This window comes from Geotrypetes seraphini, chromosome 5 (genome assembly GCF_902459505.1).
Source record: "Geotrypetes seraphini chromosome 5, aGeoSer1.1, whole genome shotgun sequence".
NCBI lineage: Eukaryota > Metazoa > Chordata > Amphibia > Gymnophiona > Dermophiidae > Geotrypetes > Geotrypetes seraphini.
The window spans coordinates 246,636,612-246,654,036 of NC_047088.1; the positions used below are offsets into that span (position 1 = coordinate 246,636,612).

At 44.6% G+C, this 17,425-nt stretch overlaps 1 protein-coding gene across 5 annotated transcripts in view; it reads right to left on the reverse strand.

Moving 5' to 3' along the window:
* Positions 1-17,425, reverse strand: part of KALRN (kalirin RhoGEF kinase) — a 1,310,049-nt gene that overhangs the window by 428,434 nt on the left and 864,190 nt on the right. For all 5 annotated transcript variants that reach the window (XM_033944399.1, XM_033944394.1, XM_033944393.1 and 2 more), the window contains one exon: positions 12,965-13,054. In XM_033944399.1, the coding sequence (XP_033800290.1) occupies positions 12,965-13,054 (90 nt within the window). The remainder of the gene's footprint in view (positions 1-12,964; positions 13,055-17,425) is intronic.

Consider the following 17,425-nt stretch of genomic DNA (forward strand, 5'->3'; position numbering starts at 1 on the left):
ATTAACTAGGGCATGGTTAGATTAGCTTTCAATTATTTGTAGCCCTTAGGTAGAATGTGATATGAGTGTCATATAACTCCAGTGCGGATTAAACTTCATGGGTTTCCCATCGAATGGAAAATCCAATACAAGATATCATTATTGATTTTTTTTTCAAGGTTATCAATAACAGTGTTCCTGTGGTGCTGGCAAAAGGCTTACGCATGAATGAGTCCTCTAAACTTTTCAGATCTGCAGCAAAAGATCTACCGTATTTTCACTCATATACCGCGCACCCGTGTAAAACGCGCACACGGGTATAGCGCGCGGGGAACACAAATTTATGTAAAGAAATTTTTATATACCGCACACACCCGTATACTGCGCATGCCGCCCCGACTCTCCCGTCGCCACCCGACTCTCCTTTCGCCCGCCCCGACTCTCCTCTGGCCACCCCGACTCTCCTTTCGCCCGCCCCGACTCTCCTCTCCCCCTTGAAGTCCTGTCCCCACCCTGAAAGCCTGATGCCCCCCCCCGACATCCGATTCACCCCCCGCAGGACCGCTCGCACCCCCACCCCGAAGGACTGCTCGCACCCCCACAGCCTCCCCACCCTCCCCATCATGGAGAAGCTCCTACCATTGTCCTGCTGCTTCCTCTGCTGGTGGTCCTGGCCCTTCTGTGAGCCCTGCGTCTGCTGCTTCCTCTTCCAGCGATCCCGGCCCTTCTGTGAGCCCTGTGTCTGCTGCTTCCTCTTCCAGCGGTCCCGCCCTTTCTCTGATGTCAGAGAAAGGGCGGGACCGCCGGAAGAGGAAGCAGCGCAAGCGCAGGGCTCACAGAAGGGCCGGGACCGCCGGAAGAGGAAGCAGCAGGACAACGGTAGGAGCTTCTCCATAATGGGGGGGATGAGGAGGCTCTGGGGGTACGAGCGGTCCTTCGGGGTGCGAGTGCAAGCGGTCCTTCGGGGTGGGTGTGCGAGCGGTCCTGCAGGGTGAATCAGACATTGGGGGGGGGGAACTATGTAAAAAAAAGTTGTAAAACGCGCTCACGCGTATGGTTATGCACGGTTTGTAAAATCATGTATAACGTGCGCATTATATGCGTGAAAATACGGTACTTGATATTCCTTCATTCCGCTTTGTAAAATTGAAGGAATATAGGTCCTCCGTTTTTACTTTGCAGTTCCAAAGCTGTGGAACTTACGGCAAATTCTACAAGAAAGCGCCCAAAAGTTAGGTGCCAAAATAGGCACCGTTCAGCGCGATTCAAGTAAAAGTGGGCGCTGTTTAGTGAATCACGCTGAGTGGCACCTGTTTTGGAGGCGCCCGATAAATAGGCCAGCTCTGGGCACAACTAAAATTTAGGCGGCCACGCGAGCACTTAAGCTTGCTTAAGAGCAGCGATTCTGTAACAAGGCGCTTAACACGTAGCCACGCCCACGCCTAAGATATGTAGCGCCTATTTTTTTTGAAGGCCGCCTACATTTTTAGAGGCGCCTTGTTACAGAATTGCTCTTTCTAGAAAGGCGTTTACGTTTCAATTATTGCTGATTAAAGAGCTTAATTGAACCTTATTTTTTTTTTCTTTTCTATTCCGCCTGTACCTTGCAGTTCTAAGCGGATTACATCAAAGCGATAGCTGGACGTTTTCAGGAAGAGGAATACAGTTAAAGGCGTTAGGTCTAAGTAACATTTTGAAGGGAGGATCCTAAGAGGGGGAGAGAGGGGAGAAGAGTGGGGATTGTGAAATTAGGATGAATTTCTTGAATAGTATGGTTTTGATTTCTTTTCGAAAAGCTTTGAGGTCAGTTGAAGCTGTCAGTAGGTTGGTGATGGAGAGGTCCAATTTAGCTGCATGTGTTACTAGTAGGTTGTCGTACCTCTTTTTGCGCTTAGTTCCTTTATAAGGGGGGGTAGATAGGCGCCTATCTAGTTGGGCGCCTTCAAAACAGGTGCCTAACATTAGGCGCCGGTTACAGAATTTGGGCCTTATTGCCAGATTCATTAAGATCAATTAAGAGCCTGCTTAAAAGACCTTTTTATTTCAGCAAACCTTCAGTGATGTTTTGAATTGATGAATACATTATGAGAGGAGGATGATGATGTTAGTTATAACTTATCCAACATCACAAAGGCTTACTGAGGGCCCCTTTTACATAGCCACAGTAGCGCGTTGCCATAGTGTGCAAATACACCAAAACCAGAAAAAGCAGTGGCGCAGCGAGGACAGGAGGTGCCCGGGGTGATGGCTCCTCCCACACCCTCTCTTCGCCCCTTCACTCCTTTCATGCCACACTCAAACCCTCTGTACCTCTTAAAATCTTTGCCAGCGTGAGCAGTTTCTTCATACTGCTGCTCATGCTGGCTTTCCCTCTGATGTCACTTCCTGGCCCAGCGACCCGGAAGTGATTTTGGAGGGAGTCAGGCCGGCACAAGCAACAGGCTAGAGTATTTGCTTGTGCTGGCGAAGATTTTAAAGAAGTACGGGGGGGGGGAGACAGAAAAGTGAGGGCATGAGTGCGGTGTGGAGGGGGGGGGGCGGAGAGGTGCCAGTGCCTGGGGCGGTCTGCCTCTTGCCCCCCCCCCTTACTAAGCTACTGACCAAAACCCATAGGAATTGAATGGGCTTCGGTACATTTACCGCAGCAACATCACTACCGTGGCTTTGTAGAAGAGGTTCTAAATGTCTCTACGTATTGCCTTAATTTTTGTTCTCTGTTTTAGCTGTGTATGTACAATTGTACCTTGCTTTTTTTAAACTCGGAATCCGAACTTAATCTGTTCCAGAACCCCGTTCGAGTTCCAAAACGTTTGAGTTCCAAGACAACTTTTCCCACTGAAAATAATAGAAGCTGGATTAATCCGTTCCTTGGTCCCACAAACTCAGATCGGGCCCCTCTGGCATAGACAGCAAGATCTTCAACGGCAACTGCAAACCCAAAGCTTCCCTCTGATGCGAACCGCCCAGGTGGAAACAGGAAGCTGCGTCAGAGGAGAAGCTTTGGGCTGAGCAACGCTTGTAATTCCCGTACATTCGGATTCCAAAGTAGCGGGTGCAAAATTTAATGTAAAAAATAGTTCAGATTCCAAGTTGGTTGAGTTCTGGGGCGTTCGGATTCCGAGGTACCAATGTATTTATTAAAAACAACAGGCCTTAGACAGACAGTGCAGCTGCTATCTGAACAAGTGTCCTCTCTGGATGCTCTACGTTTCAATGGCACTACAAAAGGAATTTTATTAAGATGCATAGCCCCAAATTCTGTATATGGCACCTTAAGCTTTGTGCACGCAGCCAATTTGCATGCACAACTAAATTAATTGGCCAAGTTGGCACCGATAATGGCAATTAACACCTCATAATTAACACTAATTGATTTACATGCACAACTTGGAAAGCCTAATTCTCTAAAAAGTATGCGCCAGTTCTAGTGGGAAACTTTGAAAAGGGGGCATGGACAGATTATGGATATTCCTAAAAGTTATGCACATTGTTATAAAATACGCCCAATGCATGTACAACTTAGGCACAGGTATTTAGGCCTGGCTTTACTTGGCCTAAACAGGTGCATTTAAAAGTTATGATTCTATAAAATGGAGGTTCACCTTGCAGAATCATGCAAAGGCCCTCTTTTACAAAGGTGCGCTAAAGCGTTTTAGCGCGTGATAAATCAACGCGTGTGCTAACCACTAATGTGTCCATAGGATAACATGCATGCATTAGCGGTTAGTGCGTGATTAGCATACGCTAATATTTACCGCGTGCTAAAAAGCATAAAGCACCTTAGTAAAAGAGGGGGTAAGTGTTCTAGTTGGTGCCAAATTTATGGGAATGTACATGTGGGCAGGATATGGACATGCCTCCAACTTACAAGCACAACTTATAGAATTCTGTGCATTACACATGTTGCTTACTGGCACCAGGCGTAATTGGGTGCAACTAGGCATAACAGAATCTGGGTGACCAGCGATGCCATTATAGAAGAGGCACTCTCCCCCACACTACACTTCTCCCTCCATATTCGCGATGACAGGGGATTAACAGACCCATGAATACAGAAAAAACGCAAATAACTATTTCATATGTTATTCGCGGTTTTCTATTAAAAGCCGTCGTGAATAGGGTGAAACCGCGAACAACATGGTGGGAGACCTGGCTCGTTCTTGAAGGAAAGGCAAAACACGGTTGAAGAAAGTGCTGGGAATTGGCGATTTTCTCTGTAAACTCTTGGAATCATCAGTTTCTCTATGCAAGCTGATGTAATTTGAGGGGAGGAGCCAGGAAGCTAAAAAACCGCGATTGCTGAAACCGTGAATACAGAGGGAGAAGGCACCTACATCTCGGCTACCCTTCATATAGAATGGCTCATATAGAATGCTGCAGAAAATTCTTACAGACCACCTCGGCACTATGATGATATTAAGGAAAAGTTTCTAGAAACAGCTAGCAGCAGAGGAAGAGCAACAATCTGGAAACATAGAAACATAGAAGATGACGGCAGAAAAGGGCTACAGCCCATCAAGTCTGCCCACTCTGCTTACCCACCCCCTGTCTATGCCCTAATGACCCAATTTCCTTATCTTGACCCTCGTAGGGATCCCACATGGGTATCCCATTTATTCTTAAAGTCTGGCACGCTGTCTGCCTCGATCACCTGCACTGGAAGCTTGTTCCAATGATCAACCACTCTCTCTGTGAAGAAATACTTTCTGGTGTCGCCAATTACTAAATTACTAAAACAATTGATATTCAACGGTGCTTTACCATCACAAAACAAGATACAAGCCATCGATCAGCTTGCAATTCCTGCATTCTTCTGCAGCTTTGAAAATTTTGATTTATGCACAAGAAAACTCCTCCATGCCGACGAGGTAATGTATAAGAATCACTGTGTGCCAAGCCTATGCATTCCTAGAGCTGACGAGGACTGGGCCTCCTAGAAACTGATTATACTTCCAGGCCTCCTTAACACCATCATCAGAGTTATACAGAAACAAACGCCCAGAATCCGGTTCCATTGTTAAACATGGACAAGCATGCCAACAAGCAGAAGGAATAAGTGAAAATCCGTAAGAAAATAAGGAACAGGCGTACGCCTTTCAGCGCTGTAGAAATAATAAATGGTAGCAATAGCAGTAGAAGCAAGAGAGAAAAAAAACCACGTTAAAGAATTAGAACAGCAAACGAGAGAACACAAACGTGTGGGGGGGGAAAAGCATTTCAGCTTATCAACGCTGTCATGAACAGCTGTAAAGATGAAGCTGTTATACTGTGTGTTCACTGTGTGAGTGGTTTATTGCTATGCAAATAAGAAATGTAATGGAGCATTTCAGATAAATACAGACAGTTCTGTATGATTTACAGGAACAGTGGCCAGTAAGTGCTATTTGTCTATATAAAAAAATTTCATCACTATAAAATGAAACATGTTGGAAACAATAAGAAACAAGACATGTGAAGGGCAGTTCTATAACCTAGACGCATACATTACATGCGCCTTAGTCAGGTCAATGGTTAGAATGCTAGCACTTATGCACATCTCCAAGTGTAAGTGCTAGATGCTATTATTGACCATTCCTTCACTTAAGATTATCAATACTAGACGGCAGTTTATCTTTTTGGTAACTGCTCCACAGACTTGGAACGCCCTTCCCTATTGTACTTTTCCTTTGTTTTGCTTTTCTTTACTGAATTGTATTTCAAACCCCTATTTTACCTTGTGTTATGAGAATGATGTATTAGTCTTTAACCCAATGTTATTATTTAAAGTTTGTATTGTATTGTCTTTCATTGAATGTATTTTAAATTGTTCATCGCTTAGAATTTGATTAAGCGATTAATCAAGAGAAATATTAAACTTGAAACTTGAAACTTATTCTGCACATACCTGCAGGGGTGTAGCCATGGGTGTCCTAGGCCCTCCAGTTGGTGTTTGGGCCCCTGGCTAGCAGGGGTCCCTATGCCCCATCAGCAGAGGTACTCCTCCACCCATGACAACCCCTGATGTCATGCTGCCCTTTCTCCAACACACATGCTCAGTTTTTGCACAACTGAGCATGTGCAGGGGGGCAGGGCTCTAAATTGAGGCATCCAGTTGTAGAAGCCCCCTCCCCATAGGGACTGGCCCAGTGGAAGAGTAGCCTAGTAGTTAAAGTGAAAGGTTGAGAAACAGGTCACCCATCCCATGTGACCTCGGGAAAGGTCTCGCATATAAACTTAGATTGTAAGCCTTCCAGGGAAAAGGAAATACCTACTGTACCTGAATGTAACTTGACCTTAGTTAGTTTGAAAAGGCCTGAGCTAGATTTAAGTAAACACTGCATAAATGAACCATGTCAGCCAGGAGACCTGCAAAGGTAGCCGTCACACATCCTTGCTGGGGGAAGGACAGGGTGAGTCTTGGTCATTGCTTAAGGGTGACACCTAGTGGCTAAATTTAGGGCCCATGATTACAGAGTTCTAGAATGGTGTCAGGTCAAAAGCACGCTGGGACAAAAGCGCGCGCAGACAATTGAGCGCAGCGTGGAGGCGCGCGCTGCAGAAAATTACTGTTTTTACGGCTCTGATGGGGGGGGCGTGGGGGGAACCCCCCCACTTTACTTAATAGAGATTGCGCCGCATTGTGGGGGCGTTGTGGGGGGTTGTAACCCCCCCACATTTTACTGAAAACTTCACTTTTTCCCTGTTTTTAGGGAAAAACTTAAGTTTACAGTAAAATGTGGAGGGTTACAACCCCCCAAGCCCCCCACAACGCCGGCGCGATCTCTATTAAGTAAACTGGGGGGGCTCCCCAACAAACCCCCCCGTCGGAGCACCTAAAAACTGTAATTTTCTTCGGCGCGCGCCTCCGTCTTGCGCTTAGTTGTCGGCGCGCGCCTTTGTCTTTCCCGGGGTTGTCTATGAACCTTCTAGAACAGTGGTTCTTAAACCTGTCCTGGGGACCCTCAGCCAGTCAAGTTTTCAACATATCCCAAGACGTCCGAGTAGGCAATTTTCAAAGAAAAAAAAATAATAAAAAGCAGTTCAGCTTTCAAAAATGGACGTTGTTGTTCTTCCAACTTCGGACGTCTTGCGGGAAATGTTCAAGTTGGACTTGGACGTTCTTTTTTGAAAATGGCTTTCCACATGTCTTTGTAAAATAGGTTATAAGCGGCAGCCTTCTTGTTCTTCCTATCCAGACCCCTGCTGTAAAATCACCCTCCAAATCAACCTTACATAAATAGAACTTTGAAATTAGGTGCCTATTTTATAAAGTGAAGTAAGCGCCTATTTGACACAAAATACATGTGCAGGTGTAAAAGAACTGTAACTCTAAGATCTTTTGACCATTAAGAAACAGAGGGAAAGAGCTACGTTAGCATGTTACGTAGTACGCTAATGAGAGAATATAAATAAACGCTGACGCCATCTTGTCGGTGTTCGAAAATCGTTGACAGTTTGCAACAGAAATGTGAGTAATACTCTGTTCAGCTAGTAAAAATTTTTTGTTGTATAGCTAACGGTTGATTTTTATTTATGGATGTCTTGATGCCTATGCACCCCCCCTGGAAGATCCCTGCTCACAGAAACTGCCCACAAACGATCCTACAGCCACTTCATTCCACACCTCTGGAACCAACTCCCCCCCAACTTAGACAACAGAACTCATTATTAACATTCCGTAAATCGGTAAAGACCCTCCTCTTCAACTAAAGATCTCCTCTGTCTTCTCCCCCCCTTAGGCCCCACCCTCCACTCTCCTATCACCTTCCCGAAATTCCAGTATGACCCTCTCTTACTCTATCCACTAACAAATTGTACCTAAACGCTTATAACTTTCCTTAAACTAAACTACTGTATTTCCCCCTTCTCTCTTTCTGCTAACTCTCCCTGTATTTAATTCTCTCCAAAAACTATAAATCCAATCACTAAACCTGTTGTACTACTTATATGTCTAGTTACTCCCTACTGTGTATGTTCATTTGTAAACCGTTCTGAGCTATTGGGAGGACGGGATAAAAATCTAAATAAATAAATAAATAAAATAAATAAATTAACATTGGCCCTGAAGCAGCGGATAAAAGTAAATCTCGCGAAATGCTGGCTGCGTGAGCATTCTCAGAACAAATACTGACGAAGATAAGTAACTAGCTGTCAATCTTTTTCAAATCAATGGATAAGTGCATTTCTGGCAACCTTTGAAAAACGTTGCATGATACTTTAGACTACAGATTAAGTTATAAAATTCTATCAAATTAAAAATATTAAAATAAATCTTAAATAAAGAGAAAACAGTAAAGCAATAAATCAGGTTTTTTTGGCCGATGACTGAAGCATGGAGCAATAAAAACTACACTGACTATCTCATATCATAGGACTGCGCGTAGGCTCCAATTCTGAGGCCTTTTACCCTGGGTAGAAAAGAGGCTGTATAGTGATGTAGGAATGTTATACGCACCTCTCCGATTGAGTGGATTTTAGTATATTGTGTTATATTGAATATTTATGCCACTCGGATTAATAAATTACAGGTGTAAAAGAAGGCACATATATACAGATGCTACAACACCAAGATTTGGGCAAAGATTGGAGCATACTTTCCCTAAGTTCACGTGTAAATTATGGAACTGTATAATCTGTTCACATTAATGGCTCCTTTTACAAAGCTGTGGTAAGCTCTAGCGTGTGCGTACCACAGCTTGAAAGGACACGCCAAGGGATGCACTGAGGCGTCCCGCAGTCATTTTGCAATCTGCTGGTACAAACTGTACACTAAAATATCATTTTCATTTTTGCGCAGAGGGGTGTGTCTGCGGGGAAGTGGACATTTCTGCGCTAATCAGTTAGCGTGTCTGCACTAGTGTCTGCTGATTGGTGAGCCCTTAGGGCAAAATTCTATAAGACGCGCCCAAAAGTTAGGCATCGCTCAGCGCGATTCAAATAAAATTGGGCGCTGTTTAGTGAATCACGCTGAGCGGCACCTATTTTGGAGGCGCCCGATAAACAGGCCAGCTCTAGGCATAACTACATCTTAGGCGCTCATGCGAGCGCATTAAGCACGCTTAAGAGCAGCGATTTTGTAACACGGCGCCTCTCGAAGCCACGCCCATGCCTAACATGCAAAGCGCCTATTTTCTTGAAGGCCGCCTAAATTTTTAGAGGCGCCTTGTTACACAATCGCTCTTTCTTGATAGGCGCCTGTTTCAATTATTGCTGATTAAAAAGCTTAATTGAGCTTGTTATTCAATTTCGATAGGCGCTTTTCAAGTGGGGCGCCTCCGAAATAGGTGACGAACATTAGAAGCCGGTTACAGAATTTGGGCCTTACTGCCAACATAATTAGGACTCATATGCTAATTTTTGCTAATGGCCACATACTAATGGCTTTGCGTCTATTTTGGTGCCTTCTCCAACAGCGAATCCAATTATATTTAAATATGTACAATCTTATGAGTTGTATTAATTTTTCAATTGTATAGACTTTCAGACTGCATCCGGGCACCACACTGCCGGTTGCTAAACTCTTCGTCAGTCCAATCTTTATTAAAGTGCTTTTTATAAAATATATTATCTCTAATGCGTTTTATTTATGTATTTTATCATTTTATCTTCTTTGACTTAATAATTTTCATGTTTCTAATAAGAACATCACTTAACTTAATGGTGATCAGTTCTTTTTTCACCTCTCCCGACATGCATGTTTCAAATTGAAACTTTTCTTCAGGGTCGAGGTAAACGTTTGTGGTTGCTATTTCAGACTTGTGGGAGCTATTTCAGACTGATTCAAGTCTGAAATAGCTCCCACAAACGTTTACCTCGACCCTGAAGAAAAGTTTCAATTTGAAACATGCATGTCGGGAGAGGTGAAAAAAGAACTGATCACCATTAAGTTAAGTGATGTTCTTATTAGAAACATGAAAATTATTAAGTCAAAGAAGATAAAATGATAAAATACATAAATAAAACGCATTAGAGATAATATATTTTATAAAAAGCACTTTAATAAAGATTGGACTGACGAAGAGTTTAGCAACCGGCAGTGTGGTGCCCGGATGCAGTCTGAAAGTCCATACAATTGAAAAATTAATACAACTCATAAGATTGTACATATTTAAATATAATTGGATTCGCTGTTGGAGAAGGCACCAAAATAGACGCAAAGCAATACAAGTGTTTGAGAAAACAACAGGTGACTTATATATTAGGTTTCTACATATACTAATGGCAACACTAGCGCATGGCTATTAATTTGGAAAATCAGCTATACTCTAGCTGCACTAAAAATGGCCTTTGGCATATTGGTATATGCTATGTGCTATATGTTAATTAAAATTGAATAAATAATTTAAAAAAAATGGCCTTAGAGCACAGGAATGACCCATGTAAAGGCACATTAAGGGGTTCAAGCGGATCGGGTTTTTTTAACTTCATTATGTTTTACAAAGACTAGGCGACACTCGATGAAGTTACAGGGAAATACTTTTAAAACCAATAGGAGGAAATATTTTTTTCCCTCAAAGAATAGTTAAGCTCTGGAATGCGTTGCCAGAGGATGTAGTAAGAGAGGTTAATATAGCTGGATAAGTTCCTGGAGGAAAAGTCCATAGTCTGCTGTTGAGGCAGACATGGGTCAGTAGCATGGAATGCTGCTGCTATTTGGGGTTTTGCCAGGTACTTGTGACTTAGATTGGCCTTCGTGAAGACGGGATACTGGGCTAGATGGACCTTTAGTCTGACCCAGTAAGGCTATTCTTATGTTCAGTTTAGTAAAAGGACCCCTACATGCAGACTCCACCCATACTCTGCCACACATTGAAAGTACACGACATGAAGATTAAGTACCTACTTTCACGGTAGTCAGTATATTATAAGAGGCTATGTAGCTGGTTTTAAGAAAGGTTTGGACAATTTCTTTATTTATTCAGTTTTCAATACTGTTCTCCCAGGGGAACTCAGAACAGTTTACATGAATTTATTCAGGTACTTAAGCATTTTCCCTGTCTGTCCCAGTGGGCTCACAATCTATCTAACATACCTGGGGCAATGGGAGGATTAAGTGACTTGCCCAAGGTCACAAGGAGCAGCATGGGTTTGAACCCACAACCTCAGGGTGCTGAGGCTGTAGCTTTAACCACTGCGCCACTCTAGAAATCAAAATGTAGCAGAAGTGAGCCAAGTATAAGACAATGAAGCCATTATGACATCACTGATGAGGTTGGCTCTTAGGCATTGGTGGAATGAGGCATTATGATGTCACAATGCCTGCTCTGGTTATCAGAGGCTGAAGCTTTTCACATTAATTACTTATCTATACTGTTCTCCCAAGGGAGATCAGAACAGCTTACGATCTATCTAATGTACCTGGGGCAATGGGGGATTAAGTGACTTGCCCAGGGTCACAAGGAGCAGCATGGGTTTGAACCCACAACCTCAGGGTGCTGAGGCTGTAGCTTTAACCACTGTGCTTATGAGTGAGCCCTTACTACCAACAAAGCAGGTGCTGGTAAGTGCTGATGTGGTAAATTTTTTTAATGGCTCTGACTAATTAGTGCTTGGCCACGACTGCAAGAAAAACTAAAATAGGCCATTTTACAGCTGTGGTAAAAATGGCTTTAATGTGCAGGAAAAACCTGCACAAGATAAGGCCACTTTTTACTAAGCCTTAGTAAAATGATCCCTTAGTTTGGAGATAGTCATAAAGATCATATGAAATGCAGGCCACAAATGGTGGATGGTACCGTACTGCTTCACCGCAATCCGTTTTAGTGCACAGATTTACCTACAAGTAAGTCATCTTATTCACAAAATTATTTGCATTCTGTGTTATGAAAATTCTGGGTAAAAGACAGAAAAAGTAAGAACCTCCTGACATTCAAAGGTTAAATTACACCTTTGACACTTTTAATTATAGAAGGGCTACAGCCTTCAGAAGAACAGAGTCTGCTAGTGACAGAGCAGGAAGAGACGTCAAAAGGACAGCCTGCCATCTCATCAGAGTGCTGCTTGCAATGCTGATTATGTATGTTTATGACAGAGAGAGAGAGACAGACTATGAAGGGCCGCTGAAAAGTTCTCAGCCCAACCAAGAAGAGAATGATGTGGAGCCATGAAACTTCCAAGTTATTCCGCACATTTTGTTTCATTTCATATCACTGACATGAAAAGTGCGGAATAACTTGTAAGTTTCATGGCTCCACATCATTCTCTACTTGAATGGGCTAAGAACATTTCAGCGGCCCCTTGTATTGTGATGTCATAATGCCTCATTCCACCAACACATCAGTGATGTCACAATGACTTGGTTTCCCTAGACGTGTGCAATCACTCCCTCATCCTCTACATTAGACTGTGGGAACGTTGGTGAACGGTAAGGGCCTGATCCTATAAAGGGTGCCTAACTTAATTGGTTCATAGACAACGGTGCGAAAGACAAAGGCGCGCCCGGACAATTGAGCGCAGCGCGGAGGCACGTGCCGCTCAAAATTACTGTTTTTAGGGGCTCCGACGGGGGGTTTTGTTGGGGAACCCCCCCACTGTACTTAATAAACATCGCGCCGGCGTTATGGGGGGTTTGGGGGGTTGTAACCCTCCACATTTTACTGTAAACTTAACTTTTTCCCTAAAAACAGGGAAAAAGTTAAGTTTTCAGTAAAATGTGGGGGTTACAACCCCCCACACCCCCCCACAACGCGGCGTGATGTCTATTAAGTAAAGTGGGGGGGTTCCCCCCCACGCCTCCCCGTCGGAGCCCTAAAAACAGTAATTTAGAGCGGCGCGCGCCTCCGCGCTGCGCTCAATTGTCTGGGCGCGCCTTTGTCCCGGCGCGCTTTTGACCTGACACCACTTAATTGGTAAAATACACTTAATAGCCTCAATAATTGGTTAAAAAAATTTAATTGGGCTATAGGCGCCTATCCGATTCTCTAAAAGATAGATGCCTATCGCAATGCGCTTAGCAACACCTAATGCCTAAGTGGGCATTTCTATGGGTGAAGACAGAGCTTCTTACATCAAAGAATGTTCCTGCATGTTCCAGGATAAGCTGGCTCGAATCAGGCTTGTTCTTGCAGTATGTCACATACATTTGAAATTTATCTGCCTGTGGGGGAAAAAAAAAAGATAAAGTCAGGGAGAATGGTACAGTCCCAACTTTTTTTCAGAACTGAAACCCTAAAAATAGGTTCTATTTTCCATCAACAACAAAGGAACATGACATGATCAATCAGAGGAATGAGCTTTTTTAAAAATTAGCATTTGTATTTAAAAGAATATGATTTAAATGAAAGCTGTCAACAAGAGGAATAGCATGGCACCATACCCATGAAAGTGCTGGCATTTCAGAACATATATGTTTATGTGCCAACACGTACAAGAGCATATGTTAGCCATTTTGGAAAAATTCACATCTATGTATAGTTTCAGAAGCTGTATAACTGGATAAGACTTCTCAGTATGCAAATAAGCAAACTATATATCTGACTTGTAAAATAAGTAAAGTGTTCACATAGTGTGACTTAGTTTCAGAAGCTGTCACAGAGTCCAGTATCCTTGGCTGGTGCTGCTTTTGAGGGAAGCAGGAAACATAAGAATTAGGAGGGAAGCCTCCCCTAATTCTCTCTCCCCCCCCCTCCCCAGTGGAGTGTTAACACAAAGCAAGCAGTTTTCTGAAACCCAGACATCCTGTGGAGCATAATATATACCCTGTCATTCATCTTTCTGGACACAGACGTGCATTCCCCTTCAAAGTTGACTTTCTGCCCTACCTCAAATACACCCAGACTACACCCCTGGCCGCATGCACATTTTAGAGATTCAGATATGAATGTCCCGGCTTTGTAAAAATCAGAATTTTCATGTGTGTGCAATATGCACGTTTAAATACAGGTTTCCAAGTTTATTGTAAATTTGATTGAATGCTTATCAAATACTACCGTATTTTCACTCATATACCGCGCACCCGTGTAAAACGCGCACACGGGTATAGCGCGCGGGGAACAGAAATTTATGTAAAGAAATTTTTATATAGCGCGCACACCCATATACCGTGCACGCCGCCCCGACTCTCCTTTCGCCCGCCCCGACTCTCCTCTCCCCCTTGAAGTCCTGTCCCCCTTTGAAGTCCTGTCCCCATCCTGAAAGCCTGATGCCCCCCCCCGACGTCCGATTCACCCCCCCCCGCAGGACCGCTCGCACCCCCACCCCGAAGGACCGCTCGCACCCCCACCGCCTCCCACCCCCCCATCATGGAGAAGCTGCCTACCGTTGTACTGCTGCTTCCTCTGCCGGCGGTCCCGCCCTTTCTCTGATGTCAGAGAAAGGGCGGGCCCGCCGGCAGAGGAAGCAGCGCAGACGCAGGGCTCAGAGAAGGGGCGGGACCGCCAGCAGAGGAAGCAGCAGTACAATGGTAGGCAGCTTCTCCATGATGGGGTGGGGGGTGGGAGGCTGTGGGGGTGCGAGCGGTCCTTCGGGGTGGGGGTGCGAGCGGTCCTGTGGGGGGGGGGGGTGATTCGGACATCGGGGGGGGAACTATGTAAAAAAAAAGTTGTACAAATCGCTCACGCGTATAACGTGCATGGTTATGCACGGTTTGTAAAATCATGTATAACGCGCGCGTTATATGCGTGAAAATACGGTAATAGGGGCTCATAATCGAAATAGAAAAACATCTAAAACCGGCCTAAATCAGCACTTGGACGATCTAAAAGATAAGTTATCTAAGTGCCGATAATTGAACCGGGTTTTAGACGTATTTAAAAATGACCTAGACCTTCACAGTGCTGCTGAACGATCAGCGCTAAAAGGGGCGTGTCAGGAGGAGAGTCGAGGGCAGGATTTGGGTGGGACGTAGACTGTTTTACGAAGCTGCGCTAGTGGCTGCACTGCTGTAAAGACCCTGAAGCCCATAGAGATTTAAAGGGCTTCGGTACCGCTAGCGCGGCTTCGTAAAACAGGGCGTTAGTCATATTGCATGTATAACTGAAAGTTTTACAGCACTGCCTAGATGGAACCTGGACATTGTGAGTTCGGCTATCTAAACCCAGGTCTATGTCCACAAAAGGTATCCAAAGTGACCATATAAGCACTGCAAACACAAAGTACAGACCCCCACACACTGCTCCAGTGATCACTGACCCCCCACCCCCATAAAAAACATAATAACAACTTTACATATCTGCCTCCAGAACATCAGCATCTGGCAGCCTGGCATAGGAAAGCCTAGTAGAGCTGCCCAGAGGTGGCTTAAGTGGTCTTGGGGGTGGGTTAGTGAACCATGGAGAGGAGGACCCAGGCCCATAAGCCACTCTATTTACTGCATTCATGGAGAAACATGTGCACCCCCAAAACCCTTTTGTACTGCCATATAAGTGGCTCCTGCAGCCATAAGGGCTATTGGGGTGGTAGATAGGTGGGTCTAGTAGATTCTGGGGGTGTTTTGGGGGGGCTCACCATGACCTATAAGGGAGCTGTAGTGAGATGTTTATGTGGTACCCTTTTTGTATAGTTCACAGCAGTGCCCTGTAAGGTTCCCTACTACTCTGGGTGTCCAGTCCATCACTTTTCTGGCCCCTCCCACACCCAAAAGGGGGAGAGGAGTGAAGAGAGATAGTGAGGGGCAGCTGAGTGAGTGCATTTGTGGGTCAGTAAGAGGAGTTTGAATTGTATTTGTAATTGGATGGGATGTCAGACTTTAGGAGAGAGGTAACGTGAGTATAGCGGCTTTCTCGGAATATGAGTTGTGCAGCTGAATTCTGGATGGACTGGAGGGGAGCGAGATGGCTAAGTGGAAGGCCTGAGAATAGTGAGTTGCAGTAGTCTAAGCGTGAGGTGATGAGGGCATGGATAAGTGTTTTGGTAGCGTGCTCAGAGAGGAAAGGTTGGATTTTGGTAATATTATAGAGGAAGACGTGGCAGGTTTTAGCGATATGTTGTGTCTGGGTGATGCAGGAGAGGGAGGAGTCAAAGATGACCCCGAGATTACGAGCAGACAAAACAGGAAGGATGAGAGTGTTGTCCACAGAGACGGAGAACAAGGGAGGCAGAGAGGTGACATAAGAATAGCCTTACTGGGACAGACCAATAGTCCAGCAAGCAAAGTAGCCTGTTCTCACGGTGGCCAATCCAGGTCACTAGTACCTGGCCAAAACCCAAAGAGTAGCAACATTCCATTCAGGATCTCAAAGAATAGCAAGATTCCGGAATCCCAGAGAGTAACAAGATTCTAGAACCCCAAAGAGTAGCAACATTCCATGCTGCCGATCCAGGGCAAGCATGTCCATGTCTTTCTCAATTACAGACTATGGACTTTTCCTCTAGGAACTTGTCTAAACCTTTCTTAAAACCAACTACACTACCACTTACCACAACCTATGGCAACACGTTCCAGGGCTTAACTATTCTCTGAGTGAAAAAATATTTCCTCCTATTGGTTTTAAAAATATTTCCCTGTAACTTCATCGAGTGCCCCCTAGTCTTTGTAATTTTTGACGGAGTGACAAAACTTGTACCCGTTCTAAGGGTTTTAGCCATATTCAATTTTAGATGGCAGTGACACATCCAGGTGGCAATGTCGGGGAGGTAGGCTGAGACTCTGGTCTGGGATTCAGTAGAGATATTTGGCGCAGAGTGGTAGATCTGGGAGTTGTCAGCATAGAGGTGATGAAGCCGTGGGAGGAAATCAGAGCTCCAAGTGAGCAACTGTAGAATAGAGCCTTGAGGCACACCAATCGATATATATCTTTGTCCTAGACCAGTGGTTCCCAAACCTGTCCTGGGGGACCCCCAGCCAGTCAGGTTTTCAAGATATCCCTAATGAATATGCATGAGAGAGATTTGCATACCTGTCACTTCCATTATATGCAAATCTCTTTCATGCATATTCATTAGGGATATCTTGAAAACCTGACTGGCTGGGGGTCCCCCAGGACAGGTTTGGGAACCACTGTCCTAGACTAAAGTACTGGTAAATACAGTAAATGTACCAGTACTTTATATCCAGAACAAAAAATTTAAAGCCTAATATTAGTAGCTGGAGTTCGGTTGATGTACCAACTCTATAGCCCAAACCACCAATATCCAACAATAGGAAAGTCTGTATACAGCAGGGGTGTCAAAGTCCCTCCTCGAGGGCCGCAATCCAGTCGGGTTTTCAGGATTTCCCCAATGAATAGGCATGAGATCTATTTGCATGCACTGCTTTCGTTGTATGTTAATAGATCTCATGCCTATTCATTGGGGAAATCCTGAAAACCCGACTGGATTGCGGCCCTTGAGGAGGGACTTTGACACTCCTGTTTTGTGCCCTTCGTCAGGGGCAAACTCAGGGGCATCTCCCGCTGAATGTTGAGCTCTTTACTGCTTCTCTTCAGGGCGATCAGCTGGCACTCCCTATATGCGGACTTTCCTCTTGTTGGATGTTGGCGGTTTGGATTAAGATAAGTTCTCGCTTTAGTAGCCCTATTTGAATGTTTGA